This window comes from Aulonocara stuartgranti (genome assembly GCF_965226115.1).
Source record: "Aulonocara stuartgranti genome assembly, chromosome: 19".
NCBI classification, from domain to species: domain Eukaryota; kingdom Metazoa; phylum Chordata; class Actinopteri; order Cichliformes; family Cichlidae; genus Aulonocara; species Aulonocara stuartgranti.
The window spans coordinates 3,699,261-3,722,482 of record NC_138955.1 but is presented as its reverse complement, the minus strand read 5'-3'; the positions used below and the strand labels follow the sequence as shown (position 1 = coordinate 3,722,482).

The window sequence follows — 23,222 nt, the reverse complement described above, 5'->3', positions numbered from 1 at the left end:
TTACATCAGTTTTTATTGCATATTTGATTTGATTTGATTGGAAATCACAAGTAAAATATTTTTTACCATGCATAAGAATAATTTAGCCTCAAATCTTTCTCTTTTGTTTGTGCTTTTTGTTTCATTCAATCCCCTTTTTCAACTGAACTGGATACAAGCCCTTTTGTCTGTTGTGCTGCATAGATCATGATGGAAAAGACAAGAGAGGCAGCATCTCGAAAGGAGCAATGAGGAGATATCAGTCATCTAACTTCGATAATTAGGCTTGTGATGAATATGCATGATGCCTCTGGCACAGCTAAATTTGGTTCTGAGATTTTAAATGGCATGAGCAGGTAAGTGATTTGCATCTGTAACAGCAAGCATGTGTGAGTCAGAAAGCTCATCTGCTTCAGCTCACACACTGGGCTATTTAGTGTGATTACATGTCTGTGTGAATGGCATTTATATAGTCATCAGTCTGTATATGATGTGAATTCTCAGTGGTTGTGCAGCAAATTCCTGTCATGACTATGTTACTTTCTTTACTGAATATCTGTACTGACTGTCAGTACAAGATTTATGGTTCCCAAATAAGGCTTAATGCAGTTAGGGAGAGAAATCAGTGGATCTGAAGCAGTTAAATATTAGGAATAAATAGTTTTAGTTTCAAATACACACACAGAGAAAGGTTTGAAAGGTAATGGATAGACACTTATTGGGTTAAAGCAGCTACAAGTACTAAATTACCAGTTAAATTGCTTTGCAAATAGCACTAGAAATGATTTGTTAGTCAAATGCGAAGCAGTCGAAACAAAAGGGATAAATATAGCTGAACAATTATATGGTGAAAATGTCTAAAATTGACACATTACCAGTTAAAATAGAAGTAGAAAAGGCACTAATTAAATAGGAATGAGAAAATCTGTGGACTCATGGGTCTCTTTCAAGAAACAACTAAAAACCCATCTTTGTAGACTAGCATTTAGTTAACTCTTTTTTACTGCTCTGGCATTTTGTTGTGAAGCACTTTGTGATCTTTGACTTGAAAGGTGCTATACAAATAAAATTTTACTTTGTGTTAGCTCCCGCTGAGATATCGTATCACTTCATGTTCCTATTACAGCTCACAGTGGTGTTTTATGTAGCCTGTTTAATTAAAAAAAACAACCTTTAGATAACAACATAGTGTCATATCCAGGTGCTTTGTCTAGAGCACACTCTGCTGAATCACCTGCTATTTATATTCACAGTATTCTGTCTGTAAGAATTCGATAGCTTAGCTCAGCTTGTAGCTGAGTCACTAGCAACATGGTTTTTTCACCTGTCCCTTACACACTTTCCTGTTTAGTAGCAGCTGTTAAGCTTATTGTTGTTGTTAAGCTTCCTTATTACAAGCATCATGTTAGTTATAAATGTAGCCTGTTTACCGTTCTGGAGGACAGGCTCTGTACTCTGGAAAATTCTGAAGCTAGCCACCAACGATAGCAGATTGTCTGGGCCTGGTAGATTTCTTTAAATAACAATTTACGTTAGGGTATTGACACCCAGTTACGTCCGTCGGAGGTCACTAAAATTCATAGTGAACAGGTGTGTAGTTTTGCCAGAACAATGTCTCTCGGACTGTAGTTTTCTCTGGCCTTCTCTGGTGTCCAAGAAAACACTTTAGAGATAACTGAAAGATTTTCTGGGAAAAAACAGGTCATGTTATGAGAGATGTCCGCCATAACATTTTGGATGCAGCACTCATTTGTAGAAATCTGACTAAATTTGATGACCCCCAAAAAACATGACTATCCAGAGTTGGGACCAGAAAGCAGAGTTGATCCAAAATGCTGCAGCAAGAGTACTGACAGGGACTAGAAGGAGAGAGCATAATCTCCCAGTTGGCTTTTCTTCATTGGCTCCCTGTTAAATCCACTCAAATTTCAAATCCTCTTCTTCACATACAAGGTCTTGAATAATCATAACAATAACAATAATAATTTGGCATTTAATCATTAGTAATTATTCATCTCTGGTTGTCTTATGTCTTTTGTCCTGTCTTTCTCATAGTGGACATTTATTTGTTGGGGTATTCTCTGTATTATTATAGGGTCCTGAAATACAGTATAAAGCACCTTGAGGCGACTGTTGTTGTGATTTGGCGCTATATAAGTAAAATTTAACTGAACTGAAAGAAAGTGAAAATTGGAAGGGCAAAAAGTTGAAAGAGTCAAACACATGTTGGCAGTATTTAATTTATAGAAGCTGACAAAACTCCGTAATAAAAGGTTGTGTGTTAAAACAGTTTTTTGTTTTTTTTTTGTTTTTTTTGTGTCCCGTTTGGATCTTTAGCCATCAGAATTGTTGTCTTAAGGCCAAGAAAGATGCCAAGCAGATTTATTTTACCAAGTGGATCATCATGGCCTTGCCATATTGGTCCATTTGATTGACCTTTATTATAATTATGAATTTATTTTATTTTCGGTTGCTACAAACGGGACAGACATGACTGGGGGATAGGACAGGGAAAAAGAATGAAAGAAAGAGAGGGAGAGAAAGAAAATCAAAGGGGAGAAGATGTGTTAAAACAGTTTAATCATAATGGATCGAGTACCATGCAAAAGTCTTGATCTGCCTATATTCTGCTAGGACAATAAAAAATAGGCACATGATTTATTGAAACATGTAAAAACATACATAGAAATGCAATATATAGACAAAAACTGAGTTTGTACAGCTCTACTGAGTTTGAACTTTAGTGTGACCATCTTTATTCTTCAACACAGCCTGAACACCTTTATGTAAGTTTTCTTGTCATTTCTTCAATGGTCTTCAGGAATAGTTATCTGGGACTTCCAAGCTCTTCTTTGGAAGTTGGTTTGTTCCTTTCTCTGTCTGATCCCACAGCACTTCAAAAACATTGACATCTGGGCCCCAGGTGAAGTTAGTCCAAGAATGATACTACTCCACTGTGTATTTTTCTATTCAGGTGTCCTTGCACTGCACTGGCAGTGTGTCTGCGTTCATTGTCATGCTGAAAAATGAAGCTATTGTCAACCAGGCGCTTTCCATGTGGTATTGCATGGTGAGTCAAAATCTGACAAAGACAATGGATAAAATTGTTCTCCAATAATTTTAAATTTTTTGCTTAAAAATCGTCACATTAAACTAATTTACTATGCTTAAATGTCTTTTTCCTCCCCGGCTATTTGAATCACAAAAATATTTTAAAAACTAAATCTTAGTGAGTAGTTGAAATTGTTCAAAATGTACAGTTGAACTTGATATTTTGCCAAAGTAGCTGTAAGTTAGTACAAATGTAAACTTTACAAACCCAGTCTAATTATTTAAATGAAAAAAAGGACTTGAGTATAGGTATAAATTAGTACGTAGATGAATCAAAGCTTGGTACAGCCTGACCTAGTCACACCTTTTACGATAACAGGCTGTAGTCAATCACAAAAATGACCATTTAAGGAACAAGATCAAAGTAAAAAATGCTTTTTTCTCTAAATTTTCTCCAACAAAAGATTTCCCCTCGTCCCAAAACTGTCCAGAAAGGTGAAGCAATTGCCTCAAATGGGATTTCCTTACTATATATCTTGTCAGATAGCTGCAAGAAATGTGGTAAGAGCAAGTGGATTTTGCTCGAGGTCCTGAGGTGTTTAAATTACACACCTGTAAGGCTTTCCGCTGCCTGACTCAATCCAATTTTGCACTGCTGTCGTGTCTTTTGAACCTTTGTAGTGTTCTACACTCTGATGTACTGACTCACAGGCACAGGGGCTTCATCTTCTGGAAAGTTCCAGATTATTGTGGCAATTGGTCTTGAGTTGATTCTGCTGAGGGGCAGATTCTCCCAGAATTTATTCAAAGCCTGTTTTTCCTGCTGCTGTTATATCTCTGCAAAATCCTCTTCTAATGGTTGCAGAAGCTGCTACTTCTCTGCTCTTCAGCATTTTCTTGCTCCCTTAAAATGCTCAGTGATTCTTTTTTTAAAAAACTACTCTCAACATTGCACCCTCCAGGTAAGGATTGTTTTGTTTTGTTTTTTCTCTCTCTCTTTTTACTAAGAGTCTTGTAAGTCTAGAGAGAGAAAAAAGCACAATACAGTAGTGAAAGCCTGTAAATTGTTTTCTTCAGTTTAAAATGCCCCGAAAGGTTATTTCAGAGTTGTGTCATTTGTTGTATGCTGCTTTTTTCTTTCTTTCAGTGAGAGCAGACATCAAAACCATATCCTAAAGTCTTTTATAAACCAATTTCTGTTTTCTCTGCATTATTATAGGTCTCAGGATGCAGCTGCTTCATTTTTATTCTGAATATTTTAAATGTATAGAGTTCATTGTAACAATCTTCAGATCATAAGCATGAAAGGGGACCCGGAAATTACAACATGACAAAGATGATTGTAAGGGCAGCACACATTTACATTCAGATGAAGGTCGTCCTTGACACTTCAAGGCTAAGCAGGAAGCACAAAGTTGCAGTGTGCTGCATGTGGACAGTTGTTGCCATTAGCAGAGATGACCACTGTTGTGTTTCTGTGATAAGATGAAAAGCTGTCTCCTCTTTATCTTCACTTGTCAACTCATATATTCACACAGCAGTCTGCTTTTGACATCAGCTGCTAAAATATACACTTTGTGCTCTGCAAATTGCTCTTGAAAAGCACTGTGTAAAGTGTCTAATCAGCCGCTGCACCACCATGAATTGCAAGGCGCTTTTCTGTGTGAGATAAAATCTGAGAAAGTGATCTCAAGAAAAGAAGCCATTTAGTTAGTTTCAAATGAGACGCATTAGATGGTTTTCCTTCAATAATCTTGTTTTCAAAAAATCTTTTTAGCTTGGTAAAAGAATATGTGGAAACAAAGAAACTATGTTTGATTAACTTTTCCTTTTGCAGATACCAGTCTGGATAATTGACTGTGCTATTTTCTGATATAATTTCACATTAAAGGCGTTAGACACCAGACACAGTCACAAACACTGCTAATGCTTTTCAGTTGTGTGAGGTTTTTTTTTTTAACAGAAATGTCTTTGTGATGAGACAAAAATCCTTTCTCAAACAATCTGTCAAAAACACGATTTATATTTAATGGCGTTGCTCTTTTTATGAAACCTATTTGTTTCATAAACAGTAACTTGGGTGATGAGTAGCAGTTTTATTATTTTTAATCTAAATAAAAACTCTGTTTCTTTGCTTGATAGGTGATCTCAAAAGCTGTTTGAGAGAAAAGTAAATCAATATTTACCCAATAATGAATTTGGAGCTTCATTTGTGCCAACATTCACACTTTTTATAAGCGGACATCTCTTAAGTAGTCGAGGTGGCAAAAGGCAGTCAACAAACAAGGTCGGAAAATGCAAACACGTTTATTCCAAACTTCCTGTTCTATAGTTATCTATGGAAGGTCTCTGTTGTGTCTTTATTGCAGTTGTGTAATGACCAGCACACATTATGCCTTTTCTCGCTCCCTTTCTCTCTGACTCTCTCGCTCATCGGTTCGGCTTTGACATTTAAAAGTGCTGCAGATCTCGCGCACACGTAGTGTTTGCCAAATGCCACAGCTATAGTTGAACATTTGAAAAGCACTCAACGATTCAAGGCCAGAAATGAATGATGGAAATACGGTATTATTTATTTCAGAACCGCTTCGTGTTCCTTAACAAAATGGAAATGAATGAATGAGGAAAAGATGGTTTGAATTACCCTCTTTACTGAGCAAAATCCAACAAAGCATATTTAGTACTACACGTGAAGTATGCACAGAAATAACCTAATGCACAGTCTTTCAAGGTGGAGGTGAATAAACATTTACATTAGTTCAACACATTGTTAAATGGCTTGCGTAAAGATCCTGTAAGGTTGGTGTTAAAATGCACAAGAATCTAATTATGGAGAACCATTACACAAAACACTTGCAACAACAAAAGCAAAGTCAAAGCTAAAAGTGGCTTTTTAAGCAAACAGTAGCATATTATTCAGGTTAATAAGCATCATCTACACTTGAATCCCCCGATAGCCAGCGGCACAGCAGTGTGGCTGTTGTATGTGAAAGCCTTACACCCCCATGTTGTGGGTTTTGGTGTTTTAACAATGACTTATCGTTTTACTGCTTTTGTCTGTCAGCATGAACGCTGACAAGATTAAATCTGAAGTGCAGAAGAAGATTGTCTGGATCACGTCTGGCTTCTTTGGCCTCATACATTCGACTGAGCTTCATATCATTCTTGTGCCCGTTTGTCCACAAAGTCACTTATGTGTAGTTTTCTTGAGGATCGGCATTATTTGCAACAACACCCGGCAAATCTGCCGCAATGGTGGAGGTGTAAAGGCGCGGCATTCTGTGAGACACCGTCAGGACGCTTGACCCTTGTCGCCTGTCTTTCGCTTTTCCTTTTCTCCAGGGCAGGAAGTGGAGACACAGGTAAGAGAGGAATTTGTTATGCAGCGAAGCATAAATGAATGGGTTGTAGCAAGCGGAGCTCATGGCAAAGAGGTGACTGGACACCTGGATGACGTTGATATAGTTCTTCCCCAGGATGGAGAAGTCTGTGTCCAGGTCACGGATCAGGTTCACCACCTGTGGAGTAAACATCGGTATCCAAAACATTAATTCAAGGGACAATTGCCATTTTTCTACTGCCAACAGATAGTCTAGCAAAGAAATACAAACTAGAAAAAGTAAAATTGCTAAATTGGCACAAAAAAAAACAAAAGAAAAGAAAAGAAAAGAAAATGCCAATTTCTTCACCATATAAAGAGTCTTTCCTGGCTGACTTGAAAACTCTAAACATCAAGTCACTGTACCCAATTGAACTGTCAGTTTGTGTGCAGACTGAGATGTGTTTATTGCTGAGTGTGTTTCCTCTGGACAAAGGCAGGCTGGCTGTTTCTCCCTGTTTTATCCCTCCCTCAAAGTTAAGATGACCTGCTAAGATCTGATTCATAAGGTGGAACTTCTCCTAATTTAGATTCCCATATATTTGCATATTCTTCAAACCAGCAATCTCATGTTTTGTTCACCTGTAAAGGAAGCCAGGAGAAGGCAAAGCAGAGAACGGACACCAGCAGCAGGCAGAAGGTCTTCTTCCTCCGTCTGCTCCAGGTGGCCCGTGCAGATCTCAGCTCCGTGCATGCTGTCAAGCTCGAAGTCATCCTGTGTTTCAGCTGATAGGAAATGGCACAGTAGGAAATGGAGACAGCAACCAGTGGGACAAAGTAGGAGAAGAAGAGAATGAAACAGGAGTAAATGAGGCGACCCTGCTCCTGGCCATCCCAGAACTCCTCACACACAGCCATCTGCAGGCCTGCCGCCTGGAGGTCCAGGTAGACCGTGTGCAGTGCCGTAGGCGTGGATAAAGCCAGAGAGGAGAGCCAGATCAGAACTACAAGAACCCAGCAGAAGCGGTAGCTGGCTCTCTTTCGGATGGGATAAGCCACAACTACGTAACGATCCACCGCAATGGCCATGAGGGAGAGGACGGCCGCGTAAACAGCTGCGGATTGCATGACGGTGACAAAGTGGCACATGTGGGATCCAAACACCCATCCGCGCTTATCAAATGCATAGGACGCGGTCAAAGGGACGCAGAAGACGCACATCACCAGGTCGACGAGTGCCAGGTTGCTGATGAGAAAATTGGTCGTGTTGTGTCTTTTCTTATTGTGCCAGATGAGGAAGAGCAGGAGGAGGTTGCCAGAGCACGCAACCAGGACCACAGCAGAGTAGAGAGGGATGAAGATGAGCTTCAGGTTAAACAGGAGGTCGAGCCCAGAGAAAGAGGGGGATGAGAACTGGGAGGCTGAGAAGATGGAGCGAGAAGAGTTGCAGCAGGAAGAGGAGGAGGACGAGGAGTCAGGCAAGAGCGAAGATGAAGAGGAGGCTGGAGTAGAAAAGTTCACCTTGGTTCGATTCAGTGATCTTTCCCAGTCCATAGCTGCGGAAATAACAAGCATATTTTGCATGACTCAATTAATATTTCTGTGTAATTTATTAATCAACATTTTGATTGAAGCCAGTATGGCAGCGTCTGGGTGTTTGAACATTTTAAAAGGCTAATTGAAGCTCATCTTCAAAACTCTCAGCACACATTTCTCTCTTTACTTCTCCAAAAGCCTTTCCAATTATCTTTGATCCATTATCTAAAGTATTGAAAAAAGGAAGAAAGCTCACGTTGACTGGACGGATGATTTCTGGTTATGAAAAGCAGAAATCATCCTCGAAATCATAGTAACTTCTCAGAGGCGGTCATCCCACACATCTGCTGGAACATCTGCACTTATTAATCTAGGCTGACGTCAGTGATTTTTATTGTCGCTCAGAAATAAGAAATATTCATCAACTGGCATCACACAATCAGATGTTATGCAAGAGTGTGAAAATGGGCATGAATGCAGATTCGTTTCACATTCTGTGACTGCTGAATGAGAGACTTGGCTGTGAGAGAAGAAAAGAAAAAAATCACTGAATAAAATGAGAGTGAAACCACAGAAAATTGTAAGATCAGAGGAGGAGTCTATGAATAACACCTGTAGTCAAAAGTGGGCTGAATGGTGTAATTTTGGCATGAGCACTGGCTACAGTTTCAACTTTCATTGACATGAAAAAACGGCTACAAATATTGTTTCATCTAAAAAACTCATACAACCAAGAAAAGAAGATATTTATGCCCAAAATTCAGACTTTAAGTCATTTAATAACATGTACATCTTTCATGTAATTTTGTTACAATTTAATGTCTTTGATTTGGTATACATTAAGTTTATACCCAACACATTTTCCTTATTTTGTTTTGTTTTGCATTTTTATATATTAAGCTGCTGTTTTAATTTAAAAATATTGCATATTGCATATTGCATTACATTAAGCAAATAATAGTAATAATAAAAATAATAATTAATGGGCCGACTGCCTCATTATGCGTTCATCATACTGAATGTGAACAATCATAAAAGTGTAATTTCCCAAGGAAGCTAATTAAATCATGATCAGAGCAGATATTCTTCCCTTACTGACTCAACCAAGTTCCTTACTGACCTTTTCTGATCAGGCTGCTCAGAATGATTCATGCAACCACATCTTCTCTAAGATACAAAAGGGATCCAAAATCATTCATAAACATGAATAGGATCAACCTATTTTTAACCTGAAGTGGTCGACCTCGGATTGAAAATTTATTTCCTCAAAAGGAAGAAGATCTGAGTCAAATTTCGCAATCAGCCACTTGGCAATTTTTCTGAAGTGCAGAGTAAATGAAAAAGTACCTGTTGGAGATATCAGATGCACCTGTTTGAGTCCTTTTCCTGCAGGGAGTCCCGCTGTTGTGCAGCCGCACTCATTTGCTGCAGCTTGCTCTGCTTCAGAATAAAGAGGTGCGCTCTTTCTCTCTCTCTCGCGCTCTCTCTCCCTCCAACAAGGGATACAGTAAAGGCTGAAGTGAGTGAGTGAGTCACCTCCAGTAAAATCATTCTAATCTCCTATAATGTTTCTCTTGGGGAGTGCATCTCAGCTAGAAAATGACAAATTTATGATGACCTTGAGCCTCTTTATGGTTTAATATCGCTCATGACATCATTATCATTTTTCTAGTGGGACTTACATTATGTCTGAGATTTTATATACTCAAATTATGCCCTTTATGTTAAGATTCCTACAGCATTCTCACTCGTGTTATCCCAAGTTTGGTCAGAAACAGGCATTGGGATGGAAACACCAAAGAGGTCCAAAATTATTATTTTGAATATGTTGTGCACCCCCGCCCTCCACGGAGCGCCATGAATGAAGGATCCTGCTGTGAGGTTCTCCACAAAGCGGACACTTTCTAGACAAAGCATTTAGGAAACAGAATACAAATTGAACAATTAAGATGTTTCTCCAGCAGTTCGCATTCATTATTCATAATCTCAAAACTAATTTGAAAAAAATTGTGAGTCTCAGTCAAAACCAGCATGATCGAATGATTCATCAAGGGTAATACCGAATGGCATTCATTGCTTGACTGTTTCGCTGCTTGAAGGGAGCACAGATCTCATTGTGAAGATAATTAAGATGCCCAAAAGTTCCAGTTAATCATATTCATGTGCAGAAACCACGTAGTCTCCAGATTTTCATCAAATTCAGAGCAGAAAGTGTGGCCACTATTTTAAAGTACTTGTTAGTATGAACTTCTTACGATGACATTTTAAGGCTCGAAATCTTCTAACATAAAGGTACGATATCATTAGTGTTTCAATTTCAATGGAGCTCTGGTAAGTGTTGCTTTGAAATGCTGCTTTTAACTAATACCTATATTTCCATGGCATTCACATTTTAATATTGATTGCTACAACATGGTAAACGATGAGGACATGGCCATTTTTCCTCCCTTTAAGAGTAAATTTAGCACTATTGGGAGAAGCTTAAAATCTGGCTTGTTTGGAGAGAAGACTCAAAGCACTGAACATACAGCCACTGTAATGGTTTTCTGTCTGTTGCTCATTTTTCTGTGTGATGTTTACTGTTAGGACACATCAGAACAGTTTAAAATAACACAGACTGGTCTGCTTTAGAGCACACAGCCTCTCCTTCCACAGACCACTTTTTCCCACTTTGATTTAACTGGACACTGATGTGGACAGGGCTGTCGAGCTGACCTTTCTTCAGTCTGATAAGTTCCTGTGGTGAAGGTAACAGTTTGTTCTAGCAGCATCCACGAAGTAATCAAATGGTGTACCACCTCAGAGTCTTCCTTTACGGTGACCACTCTAGTTCTGAATCACTTGTACATGTCATGTATACTATGTCCAAGTGTGGGAGACGTGACAGCTACAGGTGTTTAGCTATTTTCGGCTAATTGCTCTCTTTTTTTCACTGTGCCACCAGAAAGCACACAGCAAAACCTCACGTGTGTCAGAAAAAGCAAGCGGCCCCATTACGTGTCCTCCTGATGGAGCCTTTGTGGTGGGCTTATTTTCAGGTCCTAGACAGGGGTTCTGCTTGTTTGATGACTGAGTGCCAATTTAGGGAGACAGCATTCAGCTGAGGGCTGCAGAAGAAAAATGCACCCATCAAACAAACTAAGTGCAAATGTAATAATTCATGTATTAAATACTGAGCAGCCAGAAGTCTGTTCAGATTTGATATTTTAGGTAATTTTGGAAATGTGTTGGTTGAAAGGATGGTGGTGGGTTATGGTGGTTTCGTCACACCAGTCATCACCAGTTGTATTTGGAAATACTTTTTTTTAAACAGTTCATCTAGTTTGCACTGGATTAAATGTGCAGTAGTTCCTGCTGTCATTAGGTCTGTACAGAATGCTACTGAAGGCCACACTCTGACATTGAATACATTAAATACACAAGCAAACCACTGCTCCCCAGCGGGACACGGGAAACATCAAGTTTTTTTTGGGTTAGCTATTTTTTAGCTATTTTTATTTTTAACGGACTGATCTTTGGGGCTAAATGGCTTTCTGAAACTCTCTTTCTATGTGGACATCAAAGTAGATTTCATTATTAACATACTCCAGTGATGAAAATGTCATTTTAATTACTGCTGAGCCCGAGCCAGATTTTAGTTTCTTCCCACTCAGAGCTTCATAGTGTCTATTATCCCAGTCCAACCTATTACCACAAACCATGTCTCTGTGAGACCGCTACAGCTGGTCCCTAAGTATTATTAATAATGGTAAGGATGTTCTAGAAAAAGCTAAATAAAGTCTACTTTATTAAATCAAGGTAACTGTCAGAATATGTTCTCCACTTGAATGAGAAACGAGGACAAAGACTGTTTTGTTGAGATGCTTTTTCTGATCTCACTCTCTCAGCCGTTTAGATCCAAGAGTAATCTAATTCAAGGGACATCCAAAGGTTTTCATGTCAAGGACCCCCCCAATTGAATTAAGTCCTATTAAATAATGATGCCATGGCTGCTGTTACTCAAATGAACACAATTTGATTCAGTTTATTTAATTCAGAATTACACTTGGATGCCAATCAATAAATCGTCTGTACGCTTTAATACATATTACCTTTAAGAAGTTTATAATGCCCTTTTTCGAGCTGTACCACTTTAAAGAGTTGTTGTAACTTTGGTTATTTTGTAGGGATTCATTTGTAGCTCCGAGAGGAATCACTAGAATTTTCTACATATAAACTGAATATATACAATATAACCATCCAATGAATAGCTTTCAATGAGGACAATGAAATAGTCTCACAGAATTGACAAATGAAATAAAAACAACAGCCAATACTGACCAATACTGCCTTCGAGTTCCTAGCTTCCACGCACAAAAAGCCTTAACAACTTGTAATTTGAGCAGCCCTGCCTAATTAAAGCCCACAGCTTCCACTTGTCCTTTCACATCTTGCAGTCTTCGAGTTCAAGCAGAGATACCAGTGTGATATCATGAGTCATTTCCTTTCAAGAGTTAAAGAGCTCTTCTCTCGAAAATGTGTTTTTCTTGCTCCTACTTGATTCAAATGTGTGACCTTCATTGTGGAGAATGATGCATGTTCAAAATTTAACGCTAGAATTTGCTGAAGGAGGCCAACTTTCTCTCTGTGCTGCTTTGATTTCAGCTACCCTGAAATTTTGAAATGAAGATATTTACATTTTCATCCATTTTTTTTAGGATATGTGTGTTTCAAAACATGTTCACTGTGCACCATTTCAGACACAAATTATTATTCCAAACCAAGCGGAGCATTTTATCATGTCTGGTGGTCTTTGCTTTATGTCATTCAGAGCCACGAGGGACTTTGTAAAACAGGCTGTGGACTCGCTGTGACTGCTAAAGTCGCTGGCTTGTAAAATGGTGAATGAATCAAACTCGGTTCTTTGCTGCCTTCCATAGGTATTAAGAGGCCAAATAGTTGCCGTGTACTGCTAATCAAATGCACTTGATTATTTGATCTTCAGTAAGTGTGAGCATTTGGGTTTTATCACAAAGCCAATAAGAAAAGACAACAGCATTGATCTTCAGGAAGCAATTGTTGCTCCCTATCAATCTGGGAAGAGTTTTCAGGCCATTTCCAAACAGTTTGAAGTCCATCATTCTACAACAAGGAGGACTGTTCAGAAGTGGAAGACAGTTAAGGGAGTTACCAGTCTTCCCAGGAGTGGATGTCCCAGCCAATTCAGACCATGGTCAGACCATGTAATGTTCAGAGAAACTGCAAAAAAACGAAAACAAAACAGGGATGCATCTCAAACTCTACAGGCCTCAGTTGGCATGTTAAAATTTAAAGTTCTTAACAGGGTGATCATTTTGGCTTGCTTTACAGCCACAGGACAAGAGCACCTTGCTGTCACAGAGTCACCATAAACTCCTTTGTAAAAAGTATTCTAGAGTAATGTGAAGCTATCTGAGAGCTTAAGAATATGGGTCAACCAACAGGACAATGATCCCTAGTACAGCAGCAACTTTACATCAAAGTCCAGACCTCAACCTGATTGAACCTTAAGAGAGCTGCACATAAAGAATGCCTGCAAATCTCACTGAAGCAACACTTTATCAGTCTCTCGTGTCCTGGAGAGAATGATAAAGTAATTCAAAAAAAAAAATTATTTTTGTACCAAGAACAAGCCCTAAAATACCCCCTTGATGACACGCCATATTGTACCAGACCCAACGTTGTCACTCCCAAAATCTAAAGCAATTCAACAACACTGTCCTTGGAGTTACAAGCAGACAAATGAACACAATACCATTTACCATTTTTTTAAATATTTTATTGAAACATCGTTAAAAACTTCTACATGAAATTAATAAAATGTTACACAGTATGTTACAATATTTTTCTGGACTGAATCACAGCCATTCTAATTTATGATGTCAGCCTTTTAATGACAGAAAAATAACATTTTGACAAATTAATGCATTGTTAACATCACTTCTCATGTGACGCTACATATGGTCCTCAATGAATATCTGTATATGTAGTTAAGAGCCATTCTCGTAAACATAGTAGGAGACACGGATTACAGCTAGAGGACAAAAAGGTATCATTTCACGTTCTTTATTAGGTGTTCTCAAGGTGCAGTGTCATTGAATAGAGAGGACAAAATGCATGTGAGTTAATAAGTGTTTAACACTCAGTTGCTGGGGATACAGACAGTGATGAGAGGCTATAATCACTGATAACAAAGGCTATAGCCAAAACACTGCAATGACACAATATGAGAGCAGGAAGTCACGTTTACCGACTATATAGGAAGTAAGTTCTTCTTTCCATGTTACCATTTTAATTCACTCATTTCTCTGGCTGGTGAGCGTCATCTTCATCCGGTTTCTGCATCTCTGCGTCCTCTCCGTTTTGCATTTGGTCCGACTCTGCTGATTCCTTATTCTGAGAGGGCCTCAGGAGATATTCCAGCTCTTCTGCACTGATGGCCACCTTCTCTGGAATCAACCACCTCTTGAAGTGTTCGAGAGCACTGCAAAGGGATATAAGGGCACGAATAGTTTAGGGTGTTAACCTCTTAAGCCCCAACGCTCCCTGATGCGGGGGCAAAGGGCAGGAGATCAGTTAGGCTTGGGGCTTAAGAGGTTACAATAAGAAGCAGGCCATCTCCAGATAACTACTCGACACTTTGAAAGATAAAGATTAAAGTAATTTTGTATTGGGATGAGTAAATGCCACATAAGTCTCTTGAATTTAAGGAAAAGTGGAAACAGTGAGATGATGAGTTATTGCTGTAATATGTTAAGTTAGAAAGACATAGGAAAGAAATGCAAAAATAATACAATCACATCTAAAGATGCAATGACTATTTAAAAATAAAAATAAAAATCCTCCTCCAACAGGATGATTTTTCACATCATGTCCATGTCCTACCTCTCATCCATGTCGCCCCCTTGGAAGAGCTCTGAGGTCTGGGTATCGTGTAGGAACCTATCCCAGCATTCCTTCTTGGCTTGAGACAAGGAGTGCAGCATGTCCCTGGAGGTCACATCACTGGACTGGCCCTTTATCTTCTTCAGGCGGTTTTCTGGAGCAAAATGTAGCCAAAAAATGTCAGTTTTATAGCTTTGATCAAAGTTCCGACAGATTTTGAATTAAGAATCAAAGAAGAGTGTGAGTTTTGGTACAATGTGTCATAAAAGGCCAGCAAAGATCGCAGATATGCAAAATAACCATTTAGAGGTTAAAGGACTGGTTAGGTTGTAACGGATGTAATGAATTTATTTAAGATGAAAATTAAAAACACCTACTGAACAAATAAAACATTTAACTCATGAGAAATAAATAAGTGCTGATCTTTCTTTGATTAGGAAAAAACACCTTCTGCAGCAATCTTGTCTTTTTTAATCATGTGTGAGTACATACTGTCAAGTGTTTTGTAACAACGTTATAGTTTTGTATTTTTATTGGTTGTCATTTTTTAAATTTTTGTTTCTGGTTCAGTTTTTTTTTTTCCCCCCATGAAGTTTTATTTCTATCGCTTTAAGGTACACAGAGGGACTATCGAGAGCGTCCTGAGCAGCTGCATCACTGTCTGGTATGGTAACTGCACCGTATCGGAGCGCAATACACTACAACAGATAGTGAGAACAGCTGAGAAGACCATTGGAGCCTCTCCTCCCTTCATCACAGACACCACTAGTATTGTGGAGGACCCCATACACCCCTCACACACACTCTTCACCCTGCTGCATTTGGCAAGAGGTAACAGGCCCTCACTGGAAGAGTGAAACAGTTCCATCCACCCAGACGTCAGACTCCTGAACACTGACTGACACACTACCACACACACCTCGCTGTCATTGTTGCGCTTTTCTATTGCATTGTTGTGTCTGCACCGTCTTGTGCCTGTATCGTTCTGTTCTGTCTGGTGTTGCACTGTCTTTGTTTAGTTTTTTGCAGTTTTTGCACACTTGCACTTTATGTAGTCCTGTATTGATTGTCTTTTATGTGTTATACGTAGCACCATGGTATGGGGCAGAACATTAAACAGTGGAAGGGTGTAATAAAATAATTGACAGATGACACATGCCATATTTTTGGAACGCCCTTATTCACAAAAGGTCGCCACAGGATATTTGATCAGCAGTTTTTACACCGGATGCCCTTCCTGGCCCAACCCCAGAGGGATCTGTGTCTCCTTCTGGGATCAAACCAGGGATCCGTCACTTGTTAGGCAAATGTGTCAGCCACTACAAAAACATGGAGAATAAATAGGCAATTCAAGCCAGCTATGCTGAAGAAAACTATCTGGTTTCATTTTGCGGGAATTTAGCATCTTATCATTTCCATGCCTCTTGCTGACAGACAGCGAGGAGACAGGAAGTCTGTAGTCTTGAAAAGCTTTTAAAAAAAGGAAATACCTAGAGTGGCTATGTAAATCTCAGAATCCTCCATGGGTTCCCATTTGGCACTAGATGGACTGGTATCTGTCCCATTTGCTTGTCCATTAACCTGCACAGGCGGGTGAAATGAGTCTTTGAAGTCTGTGCTGCTCTCCGGGGTCGCCTCAGTCTGCACCTCCGGCAGGCTGGAGCAGATCTCGGACCAAAGCTCCCCGCTGGACCGAACCTCCTGTTTCTCGAAGTCGTCTATCATTCTGGTGCAGCCAGTGGGTAAAAGAGATGTCGACATCACGGTTTAAAACACACACACAGTGTTACTCTGTTTTTGGACTAAGACCCTTTTCTTTCAGTGACACTTGCGTCAGATGTTTGGAAGGTACATACAATTAAGACAAATCAGAAAGCTGATGGTAAGGTTTACATTTACGGCTAAGCTGGTTGCTGACCAACTACATGGATAATTACTGTGCATTTAAACGTTTTTCGAGCAGTTTGTTACCATAAAGAATAGAAACATAACTTACCTGTGTGGGAAAAACCTCAAAAGGCTAGAAATTAATAACGCAGATATATTATTTTAATGATTAAAGTTTAGCGTTGCTAGCTAAACATATCCATGATCTACAACCTTAAACGACCGACAGCCCACTTCCTCTTTTAGATATATTTGATTAGACGCTGTATCCGCCCGTCAAGCAATTTTGAGAGCTGATTGGTTAGTTTGGGCTTCACATATAAAAGGTTAGTTTCTCATTGGGCTGTGGTTTGCTGAGGAGGGGATTAGGAAATGTGTCTCAGCTGGAAGTGACCGCGGCTGAGCTACCGAGGTAAACAAGGGCTACCGACCTCTACGGAATTTGTTTATATGGGGGTATTTACTATTTTAAAAAGTGCAATAATCATTTGCAACGGTATAATGATAGTATCCGCTTATAGTGTAACGTAAACTTGCTGTTATAGCCGTTACATGTGCTGCTGTACCGCTCGCTGTCTGTCTGTCAAGTTTACTGTAATTAGTGAATTTGCACTGCCACATTTGGACATCTTACAAATGACCTAAACTGCCCTCTCGATTACCACACGGAGAATACAGCCAGGCCGTTGAATGCATTTTACAGTAATCTGTGTGTCGTGTACTCAGGGTTACAAGCGCTGATCGTCGCGTCCCTGCAGAGAGATTCGGTGTAGGAGATGCGAGCGGCGCTGCGCCTGGCAGTAGTGGCAGTCCCCATGGGTGTGCTGCTGTCCCGGACAATGGCGTGGATGTCCAGCGGCAAAACAAATCCAGAGCTTATCAGCAGGCTAAGGGGTAAAGGGTTTGAGCTTTGATATCTTTGTTGTTGTTTGTGACCTTTCTTGACCTTTCTAAACGAGGGTTGGGACTGTAGTTACATGTTGCACAGGTTGGTTTGGAATCATCATCTCCATTCATTCAACTCAGTATCAATACCTCTTTTTTTCTTCTTTTTCTGCCAGACCATGGCGTGATCCAGAGTGACAGAGTGTTCAATGCCATGCTGGCTACTGACAGAGGACTCTACTCGAGAGACTATCCATATGCAGACTCTCCCCAATCCATAGGTATTTATTTCAGAAGCACTTTCTAAACACATAAATGCATGTTACTGTCAATGCAATAACAAGAGCCTGGGTTTTTTCATCACATTGCATTGTTGAATAATAGCTGTTTTATAGAGAAAGATCTGCTACAACTTTGTTATTAAACGTTGTAATTACAGGCTACAGGGCAACCATCAGTGCACCACACATGGTGAGTAACAAACACTGAACAGTGCTGGGAGGACTAAATGGTTAAACAAAACTTAACAGAAGTTTTCCTGCTGGCTTTACTCGACAGCATGCTCATGCTTTGGAGCTACTAAGTGACAAACTAACTGAAGGAGCGTCGGCACTGGATGTAGGCTCAGGAAGTGGATATCTCACCGCCTGCTTTGCAAGAATGGTGAATTCTGTTAAAAATTTGAGAAGTTTCTTTCTAAATCTTAACACTAGCTAGATGGTTTCACCCATGTATCATGTAACAGAGGTTAAACAGCTGCTTTTTACCATCATATGCAGACAGGGCCCACGGGTAGAGTGGTTGGCATTGAACACATCGACGAACTGGTTCAGATGTCAATCAAAAATGTTCAAGCTGACGACCCGGAGCTGCTGTCCTCTGGACGCATCAAACTAGTTGGTGAGTCAGGAGATGTCAAACTTAAAGTCATGCCACTTTTATCTATTGAGATTTAAAGCACATGGCTGCAAAAAAAATACAATTCATATCTGGGTATGCCCACAGTGGGAGATGGAAGACTCGGCTACCCAGATGGAGCGCCGTATGATGCCATTCATGTTGGTGCAGCAGCAGCCACTGTTCCTAAGGCTGTAAGGACACAGGCTCTTGTCAGAATAAAATGCAATAAAAATAAGCATAAGGCACTCATTCAGCTATAACTGAAGCCTGCAAACAAGGCACAGAAGGCTGTGGTGTATCTACAGCTATATTAAAGTCATTATAACCCAATCAGTTGTCTCTAAAATAACTTTATCAAGTATGTTAAGCTTCGAAGGTACTTGAAATGCATTCTAAAGACAGACTGTGCTGAATTAATGCCATGAATAAAGTGAAAAAGTATGAAACCCTTTTTAAAAATCCTGTCTTTCCTTATGGAAGCTCTTGGAGCAGCTGAAACCAGGTGGGCGGTTGGTTCTCCCAGTGGGCCCTGATGGTGGCAGTCAGGTGCTAGAGCAGTATGATCGGCAGAGTGATGGGAGCTTCCTCAAGAAAGCTTTGATGGGAGTGGTTTATGTCCCCTTGACTGACAAGAGGCACCAGTGGCCTGGGTAAGAAAAGAAAAAAGCCTTAAACCCCTTGAACTCTTACACAAAAAATGAGGAAGTCACCTGTGCCTGCTATCCTTCCTTCTCTCCCCAGAGGTGAGCTCTGACTGCAGTGTGGTTGCCCTTGCAGGAGGTGGCGTTGGTGCTGCGTCTCCGGGGCCCTGTAACACCTCTTATAGTTCAACTGAGCTTCTGTCTTAAGGACCACCTGCTCTGCTAGGTTGTCACCTAGCAACATGAAAGGAGGATATTGCTCTGTTTGCCTGGCCAGATTGTCTTCCAAGGGCGATAAAACAATGAGTGACTAAATAAGTCTTCAGCGGTCTACTGATTAGCCTCTTCCCAGAATCCTGTGATTCATTTAGAGTGATGCAAGTACAGTAGATCACAGTGGGGGGGGGGAGGGCTGTACACAGTATTATTTCTGGGGAAGTTTGTGAAGTGTAATAATGGGTTTGTTGAGATTACAGCATGAAAAGCTCTAAGATATGTGAATGCTTGTGCTGATTTCAGATGGATGGTAAAATTGTGTGTGTGTGTGTGTGTGGGGGGGGGGAATTATTTGGATACATATGCAGTAATACTTGCAAAAGTTCAAACCTGGGAATTTTAATAAACGTTTAGCAAATTGACAAAGTAATATATTTTTGTGGGAAGAATGCTTCTTACTCATTTAACAATATGTGTGTGCAGAATAAATCACATGTGACACTGTAAATATAGAGCAGGGTTAGGAAGTTGTGCCAAAACATAATAATCTGATACATTTTTGGAATCATATAAGTAACGTAATCATATGTAAATATTGGATTTAATAATAAAACCAAGTAAATGAATATTTTAGTGACTGCTGTTATTCCAAAAAGACTGAAAATAAACACATAACTGGGGTAAACAAGCCTTTTTTGAGATGCTGTGCCATAAAGTGATTTCCTGTATTTAAACCATTTTAAATGTCTTTTAGGCCTATAATCTGTCATGAATTATACATTAATTGAGCCAAGAAAACCATTTGAAGGGTAAAAACGAACTCATATCACTATAATGTAGGTGCAGTAACACAGAGTTTTAAAGACACTTGCAAAACAGGTAATTTCTTTATTTTATATATAACTTCATAAATCTATTTAATTACAGTCTATTAAATATAGGCAAACATTATGAAACGCATCAAAAATCACTTTGTGGCACAAAGAAGTATTAAGGGAATTGGTATCGTGAGAAGCTACAAGGACTAGAGCATAGAAACATGATCATGAACAAACACAAACACACTGTCATTTATATTTCGTGTGAATAGAACTTAATTTATAACAAAAATACATTTCATGACAAAAATAATACATTAAAACACATAAATAACAACAAACTGTCTACTTTTAATGGTTAAGTGCAAAATGGGATGCAGGATTGGGTTTGATAGTTTGGTTTAAACTTCAGGGAGCGCCGATTGGACTACAAACGTCATCACGGCGCGCGCGTGTGGCGAGAAGGACCTCTAGCTAACGAGCGATGCACGTGAGGGTGCCGTTTGGAAGCTTATTATCTTTCTTTCTGAGTCAGTGTGACGTTCATTGTCGCGGAGTTTATTTTGTTTCTGCCTGCGAGAAAGCGAATCGGTTTCTGAGTTTTCTTAATTCTCCACAGTGTAGAAAGAGCAGCTGGGCTATGGAGCGGGCGGGTATTGAGTCGGGAACACCGGGAAATGTAAACACGCCGGTGCCCTTGGAGCAAACTACAGAGGTAGAGGCGTCAGAAACTGGCAAACGCAAAAACGACGACACGGACGACAAAGAGACAAGCGGCAGAGGTAAGAGACGGAGAGGAGCCGGTGGGAAGAAGCTCCGTCCGGGGGAGAGATATATCCCCCCACCGCAGAAACGCAACCCAGGTGTGAGCTTTAGCCAAGAGCATTTCAACGAGACGTCATACTACTTCGAGGCTGGGCTTCGTAAAGTCTATCCGTATTACTTTGACTTTAAGACCTACTGCAAAGGTCGGTGGATTGGAACGAGCCTTTTGGATGTGTTTAAGAATGAGTTCAGAGCTGAGTCCATTGAGTATTATCAGAAGGCCGCTAAAGAGGGTCGCATCCGCCTCAACGAGACACCTGTGGAGGATCTATCTGTGGTGCTCAGGGTAAGTCTCATAAGTCCATAGTATAACCTATATAGGGGAGGTAAACGGGATCTAGTTAGCACTGACAGTTGCCCCTGTCAGTGCGCCCCAGGGTAGCTGTGGCTACAATGTAGCTGCCATCACCAGTGTGTGAATGTGTGTGTGAATGGGTGAATGACTGAACGTGTAAAGCGCTTTGGGGTCCTTAGGGACTAGTAAAGCGCTACAAATACAGGCCATTTACCATTTGTGGGATACTAATACAAGGTATTGACTTTATGCCATGGCTACATTATTCACCAAATTCATGTTGCCAAATGATCAGTCAGTAAAATCTGATTACTTTTGTTCAATATTGTAGCTTGCATTGAAAGGATCAAATATTTGACATGTGGTAGCTGTAAAGAACAACCCTTCATGTCATTAAATTGGTAGCTATCCAAATCTTGATACTCTGATTTCTAAAATTCACTTGATTGTATTGGATGGCCTTGTTTGAGGTGGGCAAACACTTAAATTTTCCCTCACCATGCACAGAATAATGATCACTTGAGGAACACTGTACACCGCCACGAGCCCCCTGTAGTTGGCAGACCACTGGAGATTCTGGTAGATGATGGCGAAGTGCTTGTGGTCGATAAGCCTGCCTCCATCCCTGTGCACCCTTGTGGCCGATTCCGCCACAACACGGTGATTTTCATTCTGGGGAAGGAGTTTGGCATCTCTGAGCTGCATACAGTCCACAGGCTGGACAGGCTCACCTCTGGAGTCTTGCTGTTTGCCAGGACGCTTGAGACCTCTAAGAAACTGGACCAGATGGTGAGAGACAGACAGGTATGTTGAGCATGTTTTGCACTTTTGTGCGAGTCGGTTTTCAAAACGTCTCCACAGGTTTCTTACATCTTCTGTCTCTTTCAGCTTGAAAAGGAGTATGTCTGCCGAGTGGAGGGGGAGTTTCCACAGGATGAGGTGATCTGTGAAGAACCCATCCTGGTTGTTTCTTTCAAAATCGGCCTCTGTCGTGTTGACCCAAAAGGAAAGGAGTGCCGGACCGTCTTCCAGAGGCTTAGCTTTAACGGAAAAACAAGTGTGGTCCGCTGTTTACCCCTTACTGGTCGGACACACCAGATCAGGGTCCACCTTCAGTACCTGGGTTTTCCCATCCTTAATGATCCCGTCTATGGGTCATCAGCCTGGGGTCCTCACAGAGGGAAGGGGGGACTTGTGGGGAAGAGTGATGAAGAGCTTCTGCAGGCGCTGGTAGAAGAACATCGCTCTCAGGAAAATTTTAACATGCTGGATATTGCAGATGACTGCATTGGCATTGCACACAAGGCAGACAAAAATAAAGCCTCTGAGAAAATGGACAAATCAGCTGGAACCGCTGAATCTGACAAAAGCGGAGAAAGTTGTCCAGTACAGGTAGATGCTTGTGGCAGTGACAAGAAGTTAGATTGCATCGAGGCAGTAAATGACAACAACACCGTTAAAGACTGTCAGAACCCTCAACCAGTCAAATCACATGGAAATGAAACTGGGGCAAATGATTCTAGTCAGAAAACTCCCCCAGACCACCTATGTAGTGAATGTAAACTAGTGCGGCCAGACCCCACAGAGAAGGAACTCATCATGTATCTTCACGCTTTACGCTACAAAGGACCTGACTTCGAATATTCCACACAATTACCTGACTGGGCAAAAGAGGACTGGGTGGAGGCAGATTAGAACAGACCAGATGAACGCTGCTGACGGCTTTGACATTTAATCTTCAGACAATCATTAATCCTCAAGGAGATTTTGGTTTTTAATTTTTTTGATTTAGAACCAAAAACACAAATGTTTTGCTGCTTTGAAAGCAAATATGAGTTAAAATTGGAGTGGTTCTCATTTCACCTTGAGGTCTATTTTAATTTAACATTATCCACAAAGTCTGTAATCTGTCTTGTACCACAGCGAACATTTGAAATAAATCGAAAGCCAGTCTGCAGGAAAATAAA

At 40.3% G+C, this 23,222-nt stretch overlaps 4 protein-coding genes across 6 annotated transcripts; 2 read left to right on the top strand and 2 right to left on the bottom strand.

The window, feature by feature from the left end:
- Positions 1-6,221: 6,221 nt before the first annotated feature.
- Positions 6,222-7,933, bottom strand: prlh2r (prolactin releasing hormone 2 receptor; the record flags this gene model as incomplete). The annotated part of the gene is made up of 2 exons (XM_082514987.1): positions 6,222-6,548; positions 6,992-7,933. The coding sequence occupies 2 exons, from the start codon at positions 7,931-7,933 to the stop codon at positions 6,222-6,224; spliced, it is 1,269 nt and encodes a 422-aa protein (XP_082371113.1).
- A 5,727-nt stretch (positions 7,934-13,660) lies between these two features.
- Positions 13,661-16,919, bottom strand: ccdc32 (coiled-coil domain containing 32). Its single transcript, XM_082516085.1, has 4 exons — positions 16,785-16,919; positions 16,279-16,514; positions 14,789-14,942; positions 13,661-14,387 (listed from the first exon to the last, which is right to left on the bottom strand). Exons 2-4 carry the CDS (start codon positions 16,511-16,513, stop codon positions 14,204-14,206), a joined length of 573 nt encoding a protein of 190 aa, XP_082372211.1. The 5' UTR covers position 16,514; positions 16,785-16,919; the 3' UTR covers positions 13,661-14,203.
- Positions 16,920-16,998: 79 nt separating this feature from the next.
- pcmtl (l-isoaspartyl protein carboxyl methyltransferase, like) lies at positions 16,999-19,943 on the top strand. 3 transcript variants are annotated; one of them, XM_082516081.1, is made up of 9 exons: positions 16,999-17,087; positions 17,402-17,569; positions 17,737-17,841; positions 18,000-18,031; positions 18,119-18,223; positions 18,340-18,460; positions 18,566-18,651; positions 18,941-19,110; positions 19,238-19,943. In XM_082516081.1, exons 2-9 carry the CDS (start codon positions 17,452-17,454, stop codon positions 19,272-19,274), a joined length of 774 nt encoding a protein of 257 aa, XP_082372207.1. In that variant the 5' UTR covers positions 16,999-17,087; positions 17,402-17,451; the 3' UTR covers positions 19,275-19,943. The 3 variants fall into 3 exon arrangements, with proteins under 3 accessions (XP_082372207.1, XP_082372209.1, XP_082372208.1); XM_082516083.1 differs by having other exon boundaries at positions 19,202-19,943; XM_082516082.1 differs by having other exon boundaries at positions 17,069-17,131.
- Positions 19,944-20,535: 592 nt separating this feature from the next.
- Positions 20,536-23,187, top strand: rpusd2 (RNA pseudouridine synthase domain containing 2). The gene is made up of 3 exons (XM_082516080.1): positions 20,536-21,246; positions 21,763-22,059; positions 22,144-23,187. The coding sequence occupies exons 1-3, from the start codon at positions 20,620-20,622 to the stop codon at positions 22,948-22,950; spliced, it is 1,731 nt and encodes a 576-aa protein (XP_082372206.1). The 5' UTR covers positions 20,536-20,619; the 3' UTR covers positions 22,951-23,187.
- The last annotated feature ends 35 nt before the right edge of the window (positions 23,188-23,222 follow it).

Bases quoted from the DNA above. Each gene is read 5' to 3' on its own strand.
- rpusd2 (XM_082516080.1), top strand. From the start codon at position 20,620: ATGCACGTGAGGGTGCCGTTTGGAAGCTTATTATCTTTCTTTCTGAGT. The intron at 21,247-21,762 runs GTAAGTCTCATA...CACCATGCACAG, and splicing joins ATCTATCTGTGGTGCTCAGG to AATAATGATCACTTGAGGAA. The intron at 22,060-22,143 runs GTATGTTGAGCA...TGTCTCTTTCAG, and splicing joins AGATGGTGAGAGACAGACAG to CTTGAAAAGGAGTATGTCTG.
- pcmtl (XM_082516081.1), top strand. From the start codon at position 17,452: ATGCGAGCGGCGCTGCGCCTGGCAGTAGTGGCAGTCCCCATGGGTGTG. The intron at 17,842-17,999 runs GTATTTATTTCA...TTGTAATTACAG, and splicing joins AGACTCTCCCCAATCCATAG to GCTACAGGGCAACCATCAGT. The intron at 18,461-18,565 runs GTGAGTCAGGAG...GTATGCCCACAG, and splicing joins TGGACGCATCAAACTAGTTG to TGGGAGATGGAAGACTCGGC.
- ccdc32 (XM_082516085.1), bottom strand. From the start codon at position 16,513: ATGATAGACGACTTCGAGAAACAGGAGGTTCGGTCCAGCGGGGAGCTT. The intron at 14,943-16,278 runs GTATTTCCTTTT...ATTTTGCTCCAG, and splicing joins GATTTACATAGCCACTCTAG to AAAACCGCCTGAAGAAGATA. The intron at 14,388-14,788 runs GTAGGACATGGA...ATCCCTTTGCAG, and splicing joins GGGGGCGACATGGATGAGAG to TGCTCTCGAACACTTCAAGA.